The sequence below is a fragment of the Pristiophorus japonicus genome, chromosome 14 (genome assembly GCF_044704955.1).
Source record: "Pristiophorus japonicus isolate sPriJap1 chromosome 14, sPriJap1.hap1, whole genome shotgun sequence".
Classification (NCBI taxonomy): domain Eukaryota; kingdom Metazoa; phylum Chordata; class Chondrichthyes; family Pristiophoridae; genus Pristiophorus; species Pristiophorus japonicus.
In genome coordinates, this window is record NC_091990.1 from 154,694,177 (window position 1) to 154,709,927 (window position 15,751).

The following is a 15,751-nucleotide window of genomic DNA, read 5'->3' on the forward strand; positions in this document are numbered from 1 at the left end:
CGAAGGTTCACCAGACTGATTTCCTGGATGACAGGACTGACATATGAGGAGAGACTGGATCGACTGGGCCTGTATTCATTGGAGTTTTGAAGAATGAGAGAGATCTCATAGAAACATATAAAATACTGACGGGACTGGATAGGTTAGATGCAGGAAGAATGTTGGGGAAGTCCAGAATCAGGGGACACAGTCTAAGGATAAGTGGTAAGCCATTTATGACCGAGATGAAGAGAAACTTCTTCAATCAGAGAGTTGTTAACCTGTGGAATTCTCTACCGCAGAGAGTTGTGGATGCCAGTTCATTGGATATATTCAAGAGGGAGTTAGATATGGCCCTTATGGCTAAAGGTATCAAGGGATATGGAGAGAAAACAGGAAAGGGATACTGAGGTGATGATCAGCCATGATCTTATTAAATGGTGATGCAGGCTCGAAGGGCTGAATGGCCTACTCCTGCACCTATTTTCTATGTTTCTATGTTTCTATGTTTCTATGAGATGATCAACTCGTGAGCAGAAAGCCCCAGACCATCTTAATTTGTAAAAAGACTGTTGTTAAGATTTTAAAAGGAGGATGTTGTGATGTATTAATGCTTGGGGGTCACCAGACACCAGAGGGCGCCGCAGTCGGAGGTCATCGGGCTGTACGCATGAGGCATTAAAGTGTCTTGACCGACATTTATCCCTCAAGCCACACCACTAAAACAGATTATCTGGTCATTTATCCAAAAACAGCTTGTAGGACCTTGCAGTGCACAGATTGGCTGTCACATTTGCCTCCATTACAACAGTGATACCCTTTAAAAGTCATTAAGTGGCTGTGAATTGCTTCAAAACAAACTAATGATGTGAAAGGTGATAAATGTACAAATTCTTATAATCTGTGAAGCTGGTGACTTTTCACGCACGCAATGTTTTTGAAATCAGACTTCAATTATTTATAGCATTTCTCTACTAACTCATTCCATTTCAGAAAATAGATTCAAATGCTTAGATAATTATAAATTGACAGGTATTGTTCAGAAAAGACACGGGATGTTCTCTGCACTAAATATAATGCACAGAATGTGATGAACTGAGCTTAAATGTCAAGCTAGTGTTCAATCAAATTGCTGGGAATTTAGTGTCTTTTTAATGATCCTTTACAATTTGTACCCTGTTCAGGATGTGTTAATTTATATTAAACCAGCCACTGGAAACAGAAACAGAAAAAGGAACAGCATCACCATTAACTCCTTGGAAAATAGCTACCCTTAGTTGTGTTATTCCTTCTGACAGCCTGGAGACAGTGTAAAATGTTTAGGAAAATCAGGTTGGCATGTGGTCTTAAGGGGGCAAGCCAGCACCAAAAAGGTAAGTTAAAAAAAATACTTACTGATTGTGGACCAAGGAGGCGCTGAAACTCACAGACTGTTGCCGACATTGGTTCCGACCCCTCCTGATTGCCTTCCTTCCTGTTCACCTTCCTGCTCGATTATCTCCCTCCTGATTGCCTCCCTCCCAATCGCGTCGCTCCGTTTCCGATTGCACCCCTCCCGATCGCTCGGCTCCCGAATACCCGGCTCCCGATCACCCCGTCCCAATCGCCCCCACCCGCCCCCGCCGATTGCTCCATCCAGATCGCTCTTATCCAATCACACACCCCGATCCCAACCTCCTGATCACCCCTGTCCCAATCGCCCACCCACGATCACCCCTCCTCCCGATCGCCCTGCTCCCGATCGCCTCCCCCCCCCCAATTACCCCATTCTGATCACACCATCCTGATCGCTCGACCCCCAATCACCTTCCTACCCATCGCACCCTCTACCGATTGCCCCGTTCCTGATCGCCCTCATCCTGATCGCTCAACCCTTGATCATCTTCCTCCTGATCGCCCCCTCTCCCAATCGTCCCCCTTCACCCCTGTCCCAATCCCCCCCTCCGATCACCCCATCCCGATTGCTCGACTCCCAAACGTCCTCCACCCATTCACCCCTCCTTCCAATCACCTTCCTTCCCAATCGCTCCCTCCAGATCGCCACCGCCCTATCGCCTTCCTTCGTGGTCAACTTCCTTCCTGACTGTCCCCCTCCAAATCGCTTTCCTTACTGGTTACAATCCTTCTGGGTCATCCCCACTATTATCACCTTTCCTCTCGGTTGACCCCCTTCCCTTCCCCTTTAAGCACTTAACCGAGGTCGCTACCAGTGACGCGGTTGTCCAACATTCTGAGCCTCACTGGCGAGCTGCCTGCAGGACTCCACAGCAGTCAGTCTCATTGAAGGCAGCCCCAATATCAAGTGCATCTCACACCTACCCATTCAGGCTGTCGCAAATATATGTCTCAGGTATTGGATTGCACGGCGCATGTCTGTTGTCCTTATTAAAGGAGTTTGTTGTAAGTGTTCCCAGCTCATTTTCATGACTTACTCCATGCAGAAAGTTTTTTTTTTAATAGTGATTTTAGCACAAATTGTAGAATGCGGAAATTTATCTAGAAAGCTACATTATATTTCATATCCAATGAAGGTAAAGAGTTTTGATTCAAGCACTATTATTAGAGATCGTAGGGTGAAACTTCTCTTGCCCCCTACATGCAACATGCCTGAGATTTTCTGATATCCACTGGTAGCTGCTGAAGTCTTGGAAATTTACATTACTGAGTTGAATTTTCCATTATACGAACTGTTGCATCAGAGAGCTTCCCCAAAATCTCTCTATTATACAGCTAGTTAATCTTACAACCTATACTATTCACATGGGTTCCTTTTCATGATCAACATTTTCATTTCACTGACACTTTGATTTCCTCCAAAATGTGATGCTTTATTATGCACATACATTCATGATGTTGCTCTGAACTTTGGAAAAAATAGCCAAGGAATGGACGGTATCTGCTAAAAAGTTGAAGAATTAGCCCAAGGCTCAAATGCTTTAGACTGCACACAAACTTTGAGCTCACTGCTCAATAAAATGATTGGAGTCTTAAATCAAGTCTTAAAATACAAGCTCATTGGTGTAACACTCAAAGGCTGGACCAATATCGGCTGCAGTTCAATTGCAACTCATCATTGCCACAGGCTTTTTCCACTTCTTAAACGGGAAGTTCATTGATGCTGCAGCACCTCATTCTCAACATTGCTGACTGTGCAGCTGCCTCAGTGAGCGTGAGCGTGAGCGTGATCAGGGGCAGGGGCAGGGGCGCAGATCCTGCAATGAAGCATTGGAGGCATTGGTTTTCACTGTGGAGAGATGGAGGGCAGTGCTGTACCCGGCAAATGGCAGGAGGCTCTCACCACAAGTTCTCACCATGTGGAGGGAGGTAGTGCAGTACGTCTCGGGCAGCACTGTGGTCTCCAGGGCCCACACACAGTGCTGGAAGAAATCTAATGACCCCACTCAGGTGGTCAGGGTGATTGAATGCTTCAACAAATGCTACGTACCACCATCTGTACCACAGTCTCCACACAATGCCCAAAGCACCACACCCCCAGCACTCACCCACTAACAATCTCTACCTACAAACACTCATACCCACATCTCACACCTTTGCACACAATGACAGCTCTTCAACTATGGCAGGCACACCAACCAAACACATTGCTCCACACTCACTCACACACTTTCCTTTCTCTTGCAGGCCAAGGTCGCTCACAACAGGCGGGAGCAGGAGGGCACAGGTGGGGGACTAGCCGACACCCAACCACTGTTTACGATGGAGAATAGAATGCTGCAAATCAGTGGGCGCCATGGCTACTGGTGACGTTGAACCCCTTGGGGAGAGCAATGGTATATTCATCCCTATTCCTTCTTCTCACATCCCACTTCCCCCTCACCCCACAAGCGTTTCGCACTCTCTAGCTAATCATGCTGTATGCATGCATTTCTCCCTTCCAGCCCCATTTCCCTCACCTTATCCCGACTCTTGTGCCTTTATGCTTTCAGATAATGAGCAAGCACCTGAGCAGCCTGTCCCTGAGGGCACCGTAGAGAGCGAGGCGGGAGAATAGGAGGAGGAAGAACCTGCGTCACTGCATCTCTCACCCGCAGGCACCAGCTCAGATACTGGCACTATGTACTCTTTAGAGGCTAGTATAGTAGTGGGATCTGCACAGGGTGAGGCACCGGGGATGAGTGGGCTGCAGCAAGGCCAGGGGGAAATGAGAGCTCGGAGGCCAGTTCTCCGGATGCGAGTTCGTGCGCGAGTTCTGCTGCACTGGACCTAAATGGGAAGGCCTTTAGAATAAGGGTGATGAGCAGACACACAGAGATGGTAGGTGCAATGACAAGTGTGCCCAAGAGCCTCTCGGTAATGGTAAGGAGCGTGGAGGAGTCTGTCCCCAACATTGCACAAGGCTCTGCTGACCCATGGAGCCCATCATTTTGACTCTGCAAAGGATGGTGGACTCCCAGAGAGACCGTGGCAACCCAGACCTTACAGGCCAAGGTGGCTCACAACAGGCGGGAGCAGGAAGGCACAGGCGGGGGACTAGCCGACACCCAACCACTGTTTACGATGGAGAATCGAAGACTGCAAATCAGTGGGCACCAGGTGATGGGCACCCTGGCTACTGGTGACGTGGACTCCCTCAGGTGTGATGGGCGATCTGGCAGCTTCCATTGCAGCAAAGGTGGAAGTGACACAATGTCTTAGTGCTGTAATGCAGTCTATGCTTGGTGGCATCCAATCTCAGACTTCTCTCACGCAGTTTCAGCTTTATGCCATGCAAGCTCTGACTGCTGCCATCATGGCTGGGTCTACCATCGACCTGGGCTTTCATGTTATCGCAGCAGGCCAGCAATCTGTGCTCCAACAAATTGCTAGGGATGCTGAGGTGCTGCCCCAGGGTATGGCAGTGTGTCAGTGGTGCAGGAACCTGCTGTCCTCTCTCAGGATGACAGCATTCCTGCTCCCACCACTGCCAATCTGCCTTTGCCTTTGTCGCTGCCTGTCATCCAGCCAGCCCAGACTCTGCCGCCCAAGCTGAGGTGGTGCAGTGAACAGCTGGGCTTTCCGGGACCAGAACTGGTCGAAGACATCCTGCAAGGCCATCTGAAGTTTCCTGCACGAACACTCAGCAGTCTTCCAGCAGCCATGCTGCAGCCACTGGGTCAACAGTCGGGAGGGAATGGCCCTGAGAGTCCTCGACATTGACTCCAGACCCCAGAAGTCTCATGGCTTCAGGTCAAGCATGGGCAAGGAAACCTCCTGCTGATTACCATCTACTGCCCTCACTCAGCTGAAGAATCTGTACTCCTCCTCTATGTTGAACACCACTTGGAAGAAGCACTGAGGATAGCAAGAGCACATAATGTACTCTGGGTGATGACTTCAATGTCCATCTCCAAGAGTGGCTTAGTAGCACCACTACTAAACAAGTAGGCTGATGGATATAGTTGCCAGAATGGGCCTATGGCAGGTGATGAGCGAACCAACGTGAGGGAAAAACCTACTTGACCTTTTCCTCACCAATCTACCTGTCACAGATGCATCTGTCCATGACAGCATTGGTAGCAATGACTACCTTGTCGAGATGAAGTCCTGTCTTTACACTGAGGACAGCCTCCCTCGTGTTGTGTGGCATGACCACCATGCTAAATGGGATAGATTCAGAACAGATCAAGCAGCTCAAAGCTGGGAATGAGACGCTGTGGGCCATCAACAGCAGCAGAATTATATTCAACTACAATTTGTAAACTCATACTCTGGCATAATCCTCACTCTAACATTACCATCAAGCCAGGGGACCAACCCTGGTTCAATGAGGAGTATAGAAGATCATGCCAGGAGCAGCACCAGAAATTCCTAAAAATGAATTGCTAACCTGGGTAAGCTGCAACACAGGACTACATGCATGCTAAATAATGGAAGCAGCATGCTATAAACAGAGCTAAGCAAATCCACCATCAACAGAGCGGATCAAAGCTCTGCAGTCTTGCCAAATTCAGTTGTGAATCTTTGGAATTAGCTACCCCAGAAAGCTGTGGATGCTCAATCATAGAGTGTATTGAAGGCTGAGATAGATAGATCTTTAGATTCTAAGGGAATCAAGGGATTATGGGCTAGACCCTTCACTTTTGTGCTTATCACCCAAAAATGGACGTTATTTCCGGCATGGGCATTAAAAAAGGATTTTCTGGTTGCCGGCTTCTCGCCCATTCTCAAAACACCTATGTTCAGCCATGAACTCATTGAATGGCGGTGCAGGCTAGAAGGGCTGAATGGCCTGCTCCTGCACCTATTTTCTATGTTTCTATGTTTCTATTCCCTTTTTGAAACTGGGCGTTACCACGAGCGATATCAAATGGGTGGCAGCGTTAAATTTTTTTGAGCTTCTGCCGTAAAGTGTAGCTGTCTTTAGCAATGGCATGACAACGCTCGATTCCCGCAATTCAGGAGGTCAAGGGTCATCATGACATGAGCAGAAGAGGGGACAGAGAGAGAGGAGCTCAGAGACACTGAAAACGTGTGTGGCTATGGTGTGTGCTTGTCTGGCTGTTATGGGAGGCATGACAGAGATTCACCAGTAGCAAAATGTCTACTAAGAACATAGCTGGCACCGAGTTTTTGTCCAACAAATAAGATATATCATGGAAGGGATGGAGGAGGCCCTGGAGCTGATAGCCAGGAACACTGGTGGCAGGGGGCTCCCAGTGGTCCCGGAGCAGGCACTGCACCCTAAGGTGCCGCACCCCCATTGCCAACCATACATGAGAGCCAGGAGCAACATCTTGCTTCTGGCTTGGAGCACGTTCCCACTTCGGGACCGTCCTCTCCCGTATCCGTCCAAGCAGCGTTTCGGTGTCAACCCCCACCACCCCGCCCCCCCCCCCCAATGAAGCATTGCCTGAGGAACTCCTCGGCCAGGCCACTTGGAGTCAGGAGGAGAAGGGGAAGGGGTAGGGGTGGGGAGGAGAAGCGGGGTGTAGGAGGGGGAAAGGGTTGGTTTAGACATAAATACTGATGATTTCAGACTAATGTTTGGTTTAAATGTTTTTTATTTAACAAAACCTTGCATCACATTGGCTCAGTTGGCTGCCCAATTACACGCTGGTGATTCCTTAACATCAAAGGGTATAATCACATTTAACTTCAATCAACTTAAACTTTAACTGTCACCAAGGTGATGCCCACAATTGATGTATGGCCTGCACACCCAGCAGTGTGTCAGCCTTGTAAATAGCACCAATGTTCTTTCGGGCAAAGCGATCATTGATGAGCTCCTGACATAAGGCCCTTGCAGCTATCATGCCACCATGGACCCTTTCATGTGGTCTATAGGGGGGCGGGGACATGGCTCCAGCATCAGCTTGATTGACTGGGCTGATGTCAGCGTCCGCCTCTTCATCCTCCTCTTCCTCTCTCTCCTGAAGTGGACTGTCAGACTCATCAGGCAATTCTTGTCCCCTCCTGATAGCCAAGTTGTGTAGCATGGAGCACATCACCATGAATTGAGCTACCTGCTCAGAGTGGTATTGGAGCTCACCTCCTGAGTGGTCCAGGCATCTAAAGCGCTGCTTAAGCACTCCAGTGGTTTTCTCCATGATATTGCGAGTGGTTCTGTGGCTCTCATTGTATTGTTTCTCGGCTTCAGTGTGGGTGTCATCCAGGGGTTCATCAGCCAGGTGGCGAGGCCAAATCCTTTGTCACCAAACATCCAGCCTTGACCTTGTGGCTGATGTTAAGCAAGTCAGATACAGTGCTCTCATGCAGGATGTGAGCATCGTGGATGCTGCCCAGAAATTTAGCATTCACTGCCATTATAATTTGCTGGTGGTCGACAACAAGTTGGACATTCAGGGAGTGAAATCCTTGTGGTTCCTGAAAACCTCTGCATCCTGAAAAGGTGCCAGCATTGCGATGTGTGTACCGTCTATTGCTCCCTGCACCTTGGGGAAGCTTGCAATTCTGGAGAATCCTAGCGCCCTCTCAGTCTGAGCCTCCCTGGTCATAGGGAAGCTGATCAAGTCGCTCCTGCGTACGTACAGGGCTTCAGTGACCTGTCTAATGCGGCGATCTGTAGCATGCTGAGAAAGTCCGGAAATGTCGCCAGCTGTGGCCTGAACAGAACCCGAGGCATAGAACGACAGTGCCGTGGTGACTTTGACCTCGACGGACAGTACAGTACTGATGGTGCTGGCAGGCTGCAGATCTGCTCTTATCAGCTGGCATACCTCAGTGATAACCTCTTTGTGGAAGCGCAGTCTCCGATGGCAGATGGTGTTGGGCAAGTGAAGTAAGAATGCTTCTCCTTGTACTTGCGGAGGGGTGTAACGTCTGGTCCTCCTCATCAGTCTGTCACTTATTACAATGGGCACATAATGCAGTGGAGCGTTCCTTCAGCGATGTTGAGTCTGCTGCATGTATTTGGTCACTAAGAGAGGGTGAGAAAGGCCAGGCCCCATTGCAGTAGCTCTCTGATTTTCACCGATTGCTCACAAACAAGGAATGTCCCGATGAAGACATCTCTTCAATTCCAATCAGTCACAGTGTGGTCAAGGTGTTTTTACAGATGTTCACATCAACTCCAACGACCTGCAGAGTACATCCGAACTCCGCCGAGATTGAAGCACAGCAGCCTTTTAAAGGACGTGACATGTGATCTCGAACATGGCATCCATAACGCTATGATTCGTTCCAGTTAGTTCCACTTTTTTGGGCAAGCGATATTGTGGGTGATATATGTGAAATTGATGATGGGCGATCTCCATGGCCCCGCTAGTTTGGGCAAATATGCTCTTTACGACAAACAACAGTGGGCGGATGTTAATATTGAATCCCAGCGTTAATTCCGTGTGGAAAGTAATGTTAGGCGTTGATTTCGCCCATTCTACTGATTCCGCCCCCAAAAAGTGGGCGGGCAGTAATATTTTTTCCCGGCATTAAGCACATGGGGAAAGTAACGCTCGGCGATAAGTTTCTGAAAAATGCCCGTCAGTTTCCATTTTGTGGCTAAATGGGCGATATATGGTCTTTTTATGTCATTTCAGTGGTAAAATGGGCGTTCAGTGGACAATAAACATGCAAAAAAAGCAGAGGTTCTAGCCCATGGGGATTGAGTGGGAATGTGGAGTTGAGGTCAATGATCAGCCATGATCTTATTGAATGGTGGAGAATGCTCGAGGGGCCGTATGGCCTACTCCTGCTCCTGTTTCTTATGTTCTTATGTTCTAACAGAGGGTGTTCCTCCAGTTACAAACTCTTAATGGAGGCTGAGTAAGAACACCAACTTATCTTTACATAATGTCCTTCAGGTTGATGTGATGTCTCAGAGCACATCACAGGGCGGAGAAGAAAATGGATAACCAAAAGAAAAGAGCGAACAGGTAGAATGGAATTAGGAGATGGTGAAAAAAGAGCCTTTGGAAAGCAGGAATTGTTGAGAAAAGGCAGAGGGAATTTAGGAGGGAGTCCCAGAGGGGCGGGACATGGTTGCTGAAAGAGTGGCCGCTATTAGTGCTGAAAAATGGATAGTAAATGAGCAATAGACCAGGGTCAGAGGACCAAAGATTATGAACGGGGATATAAAGCTGAAAGACCCCACTGAACTAGTATAGACTGAGACCTTGGAGGCATTTGAAGCTAAGGACAAGGATTTTCAAATTGATTTGAAGGGGCACAGAGAGCCTAGTGAAATCTAGTGAAGATGACGGAAGTATAGGGTTTTGAGTAGAGAAAGGCACGAGCAAAAATATTCTGAATGAGTTGCAATTTTTATGAAGGCTGGAAGTGGAGAGTTAGGCTATGGGAGCATTAGATAAACTAAGCTTAAAGCTGGTATAGTTAAAGTCTTGGCAGCAATGGAGGAGAGGTAAGGGCTCACAATTTGACGGTGGAAGAAAATCGGAATGTATGTAGTGAAGAAAATGCAACTCAGAACCATGTTGAGGTTCAAACCATTGGACGTAATAAGGGAGGTAACAGAATTAGAGTATAATATGCTGCTCTGTCATAACCTTTGTCCCTAATTTACAGAATTACAGCTGTAGGTTCATTATGTACAATACAATAATTAAATGCACCTGGCACTGAGAGCACAATGATCAGATAGAAATAAGATGGAGGCACAATCAGCTGTCTGCTAAACAAAATCTGCCAAAAAAAAACAAATAACATGAATGTTTTCTTTATGATCTGGGAGAATAATTATTGAATGTGATGTTTACATTTTTTAAATGTTGAAAGCTATATAGAAATGTAACTGCCAGCATCATCCTTTTTGGAAAAAAAAGACAACTTGATGCAATGCTCCATTTGAAACCACTTGTGGTTAGTGCCAACTATCAGAGCGAAGAAGTTTTTTTATCTGAATATCAGTATTTCTTCCACTGTACCTTTGTGAAGCATCCAGATAGACTGCACATGTAATACTTAATGGCATAGAAATAAAATGGGGAAGGTGGCTCAACCGTGGCTAACAAGGGAAATTAGGGATAGTATTAAATCCAAGGAAGAGGCATATAATTCGGCCACAAAAAGCAGCAAATCTGAGGACTGGGAGAAATTTAGAATTCAGCAGAGGAGGACAAAGAGTTTAATTAGGAGGGGGAAATAGTATATGAGAGTAAGCTTTCAGGGAACATAAAACCTGACTGCAAAAGCTTCTATAGATACGTGAAGAGAGAAAGATTAGTGAAGACAAATGTAGGTCCCTTGCAGTCAGAATCAGGTGAATTTATAATGGGAAACAAAGAAATGGCAGACCAATTGAACAAATACTTTGGTTCTGTCTTCACTAAGGAAGACACAAATAATCTTCCGGAAATACTAGGGGATCGAGGGTCTAGCGAGAAGGAAGAACTGAAGGAAATCTTTATTAGTCAGGAAATTGTGTTAGGGAAATTGATGGGATTGAAGGCTGATAAATCCCCAGGGTCTGATAGTCTGAATCCCAGATTACTTAAGGAAGTGGCCCTAGAAATAGTGGATGCATTGGTGGTCATTTTCCAACATTCTATAGACTCTGGATCAGTTCCCACTTTTTAAAAAAGGAGGGAGAGAGAAAACAGGGAATTATAGACCTGTTAGCCTGACATCGGTAGTGGGGAAAATGTTGGAATCAATTATTAAAGACGTAGTAGCAGCACATTTGGAAAGCAATGACAGGATCGGTCCAAGTCAGCATGGATATATGAAAGGGAAATCATGCTTGACAAATCTTCTAGAATTTTTTGAGGATGTAACTAATAGAGTGGACAAGGGAGGACCAGTGGATGTGGTGTATTTGGTCTTTCAAAAGGCTTTTGACAAGGTCCCACACAAGAGAGTAGTGTTCAAAATTAAGGCACATGGTATTAGGGGTAATGTATTGACATAGATAGAGAACTGGTTGGCAGACAGGAAGCAAAGAGTAGGAATAAACAGGTCCTTTTCAGAATGGCAGGCAGTGACTAGTGGGATACCGCAATGTTCAGTGCTGGGCCCCCAGCTATTTATAATATACATTAATGATTGGACGAAGGAATTGAATGTAATATCTCCAAGTTTTCAGATGATGCTAAGCTGGGTGGCAGTGTGAGCTGTGAGAAGGATGCTAAGAGGCTGCAGGGTGACTTGGACAGGTTAGGTGAGTGGACAAATGCATGGCAGATGCAGTGTAATGTAGATAAATGTGAGGTTATCCACTTTGGTGACAAAAACAGGGAGGCAGAATATTATCTGAATGGTGACAGATTAGGAAAAGGTGAGTTGCAACGAGATCTGGGTGTCATGGTACATCAGTCATTGAAAGTTGGCATGCAGGTACAGCAGGCGGTGAAGAAGGCAAATGGCCTGTTGGCCCTCATAGCGAGAGGATTTGAGTATAGGAGCAGGGAGGTCTTACTGCAGTTGTACAGGGCCTTGGTGAGGGCACACCTTGAATATTGTGTACAGTTTTGGTCTCCTAATCTGAGGAAGGACATTCTTGTCTATTGAGGGAGTGCAATAAAGGTTCACCAGACTGATTCCCGGGATGGCAGGACTGACATATGAAGAAAGATTTGATCGACTAGGCTTATATTCACTGGAATTTAGAAGAATGAGAGGGGATCTCATAGAAACATATAAAATTCTGACGGGATTGGACAGGTTAGATGTAGGAAGAATGGTTCCGATGTTGGGTCACAGTCTAAGGATAAGGGGTAAGCCATTTAGGACCGAGATGAGGAGAAACTTTTTCACTCAGAGAGTTGTGAACCTGTGGCATTCTCTACCACAGAGAGTTGTTGATGCCAGTTCGTTAGATATATTCAAAAGGGAGTTAGATGTGGCCCTTATGGCCAAAGGGATCAAGGGGTATGGAGAGAAAGCAGGAATGTAGTACTGAAGTTGCATGATCAGCCATGATCATATTGAATAGTGGTGCAGGCTCGAAGGGCCGAATGGCCTACTCCTGCACCTATTTTCTATGGGGCCAAGTTTCGGCCTGAGTTGCTCCTGTTTTTTTGGAGCAACTGGTTTAGAATGGAGTATCTTAGAAATTGCAATTCTCAGCAATTAGTTTGCTCCAGTTCTAGTCAGTTAGAACAGTTTCAGTTTGGAACAGATTTTTTTTTTCAAAAGGGGGCGTGTCCAGCCACTTATGCCTGTTTTGCAAGTTTAGGCAGTGAAAACATACTCCAAACTAACTTAGAATGGAGTAAGTGTAGATTTTTGTACGCTCAGAAAAACCTTGCCTACACTTAGAAAATCAGGCGTAGGTTACAAATCAGGCGTAGGGAATGGGGGAGGGGGATGTTTAAAGGGAAGTTTACAAACATTAAACACTTCAGTTTAACAAATAAAGAGTCATCATCAAAAATAAATGATAAATACATCAATAAATCAACCAATAAATCAATCAAAAAAAATTAATAAAAAAGAAAAAAAATTTAAAAATCAACAAATAAAAAAATTTCTACTCACTGACTGCAGCACCGGGAGCCCTCCAACAGCATGCTGCGACGAGGCCCCTCAGTGTGTGTGTCTCTCTCTCTCTTTGTGTCTGTGTGTCTCTCTCTCACTCTCTGTCCGTCAGTGTCTATGTGTTTCTGACAGCGAGGGGGTGGGGGAGAGGGAGGGGTGGGGAGAGGTGGGGAGGAGGGGGGGAGAGGAGAGGGAGGGAGGGGTGGTTAGAGGGAGGGAGAGGGAGGAGAGGGAGGGGAGGGGGAAGAGGAGAGGGATGGAGAGGGGGAGAGGAGAGGGAGGGAGAGGGGGAGAGGAGAGGGAGGGAGGGGGGGGAGAGGGAGGGGGAGAGGAGCTGAACGGGCCCGGCTGACGTGAAGAAGCCGGGCCCAAGACTTCGGGCAGGGCCCGTCCCCAGCAAGGTAGGTGGCCGGGGGAAGCTGGAGCTGGGCGGGGGGGTCGGCGCAGCTGTGGGGGGGGGGGTCGCTGGAGCTGGGGGGGGGGGGGGGGGGCGGTGTCTGAACGGGAGCGGGGGGGGGAGTGGAGCGGGAGCTGGGGGGTGCGGTCCGGGGGGGGTGCGGAGCGGGAACTGGGGGGGGGCGTCCAGGGAGGGTGTCGGAGCGGGAGCTGGGAGTGGGGGAGGGGTGTCCGGGGGGGGGGGAGTGGGAGCTGGCGGGGGGGGGGGGGGCGTTGGGGGGTTGAGAGAGCCAGCTGGAGCCAGAGCAGGAGCTGGAGGAGGGAGGTGCAGCCTGATCCTCGCAGCCCCAGTGAGGCCATTCGGCCAGGGCTAGGGGCTGCGTGCTTCGGGCCCCTCCCTCCCAGTTTCGGGCGCCTGGAGCTACTGCACATGCGCGCCCATTGTAGCGCGCCTGTGCAGAGGTCCCGGCATTGATTTCAGCGCAGGGACCTGGCTCCACCCCCCACAGCTCGTGCTGCGCCGCGCCAAGCTGCAAAGGACCTGCAGGGAGCCGGAGAATGTGCAGGTATTTTTTTGGCGCACTTTCGGGCGCAAAAAACGGGCGTCCAGGTCGGGGCTGCGCCGTTCTAGGCGCGGCCCGAAACTTGGGCCCTTTGTTTCTATGTTTCTAATAAGCATTTTGACGAATGGCCTGTCATTATTTTACTACACTGTACATTTGTACCTATTCTGCAATAGGTTGTTATATGTCTGCATTCGATTTAATTGTTCAACCTCTTTCATGACTTATGTCTAAAGCTAAAAGTGGTATGTCACTAACAGGGATGGAGCTATTATAAAAGTGCAACTTTTTTGGATGTGAGAAACCACTGCTAAAGGTTGGTTATCCCTTTATTTATGAAAAAGCTCATTTCGTAGCATTCTTCATTTTAGAGCTGATCTGATCCTATCCATTGTTAGTTTGATGTCTCTTTGGATACAGCACAATAAAACATAGAAAGCAATGTAATATGTCTCTGGAGGCAGCGGACACTTGCTCACAAAGTCGTTTCAGTGCCCACAATCATGACTTTTCAGCAACTGCATCTGCACCGACAGAGCTATTCTGACCTTGATGCTGGTGCTCTGACCCTGTCTTGTAGTGTAAACAGGACACATTTGGAATGCAGGCAGCCACACTATAGCAGAGCAACGCTATTAATTATGAGTCTGAATCTCTAGTGTCTTATAGCAGCACTCCTTTTTTATAATCCAATTCTCTTCGGCAAACCCTGATTTGCTACTGATTCAGTTTTACACCCTTTTTATACTCTCTATTTCTGTGCTTCCACTTTTTCACGTAATATTGTCAAGCAGAAATACACCCAGGCACTTTATTTTCTTGTCACTTTATGTTAACTACACATGAAGGGGCATGAAAAAGATGTCTGCAAGAGGGGTTTAAACTATGATTCTATTATTTAGGGATTATTATATTGTGTTAATTGCTTTGAGGCAAAAGACATGTCTTTGGTTGGCATTTACAAATGTAAAGCAGTGGCATACAAATCGCACAATCTAAACTGAGCATAAAGTATATCATTTTCATATTTCATTTTATGGTTTCTGATTTTTGTGTAATCTAGTTTATGCGTAAAGTTGATATGCATGTCCTCCACTGCACAGGTCCCGTTTGCTTTGAATAATCAGATAGAAATGACCACTGCTCCCATTAAATGGCTGAACGAATCAGATTTCTTACAAAACTGAGGCAATGATTCGAACCACAGTGACTTACTTTACAGCAAGCTTCTTGCAGAACATTTCTGAATATTTCTCAAGGGCAGACTACATTAGAATGAAGCCCATTATTGTCACTTCCTATTTGTAGAGAAGGTAAACAAGGTCATGGCTGAGAACAGATCATCTAGTCGGCTAAGGTCCTCTCAGTAGTACATTAGTGCCCCTACCAAAGCACCCAATTGTATTTGTGCAACCCCACCTTTTCTTCATCTTTTAAAAATCTTGAGATGGAACCTGGAGATAACCGGTCTCAGAATGCAAAAAAGGCTTGGTTCTGTGTGTGGATTAGGCCATTATTTCAAAATGTTCAACTGGGGTTATTCATTTTTGTGCTCACTAGACTGTGATTTTCCTCCTTTTAAAGTGAAAGATTGAAAAATCATGAGCTGGTGAGTGGGGAAGTGGAAACCCTTGCCTATTCGGTATAAAAGCAGAAATCTGTGGTTAAATTGGTTCCAACTTTTGTTGCCCCCAACTGCTAAACTAATTTATCTGGAAGTAAGGATAATTATTCTAATAACAATGGGGCTCAATTTTCCCCAAAGCATTTTTTTGGCATACATGAAGTGTTACACCAGATTTTTGGGGGGGGCCTAAGTATTTCAAATAGAATATTTTTGTTAAGTTTCCCCATTGGATTTCTTCATTTTGGCGTGGCGTAACCCGACCTTTAGTTTTGGGATTGGAGCTTTGATCTGCTACCAT

The 15,751-nt window shown here is 46.8% G+C and overlaps 1 protein-coding gene across 1 annotated transcript in view; it reads right to left on the minus strand.

Moving 5' to 3' along the window:
* Window positions 1-4,842: 4,842 nt before the first annotated feature.
* LOC139279649 (leucine zipper protein 2-like) overlaps window positions 4,843-15,751 on the minus strand; it is a 256,324-nt gene continuing 245,415 nt past the window's right edge. Inside the window, exon 11 of the mRNA XM_070898756.1 lies at window positions 4,843-5,088. Within this exon, the coding sequence (XP_070754857.1) occupies window positions 4,843-5,088 (246 nt within the window). The remainder of the gene's footprint in view (window positions 5,089-15,751) is intronic.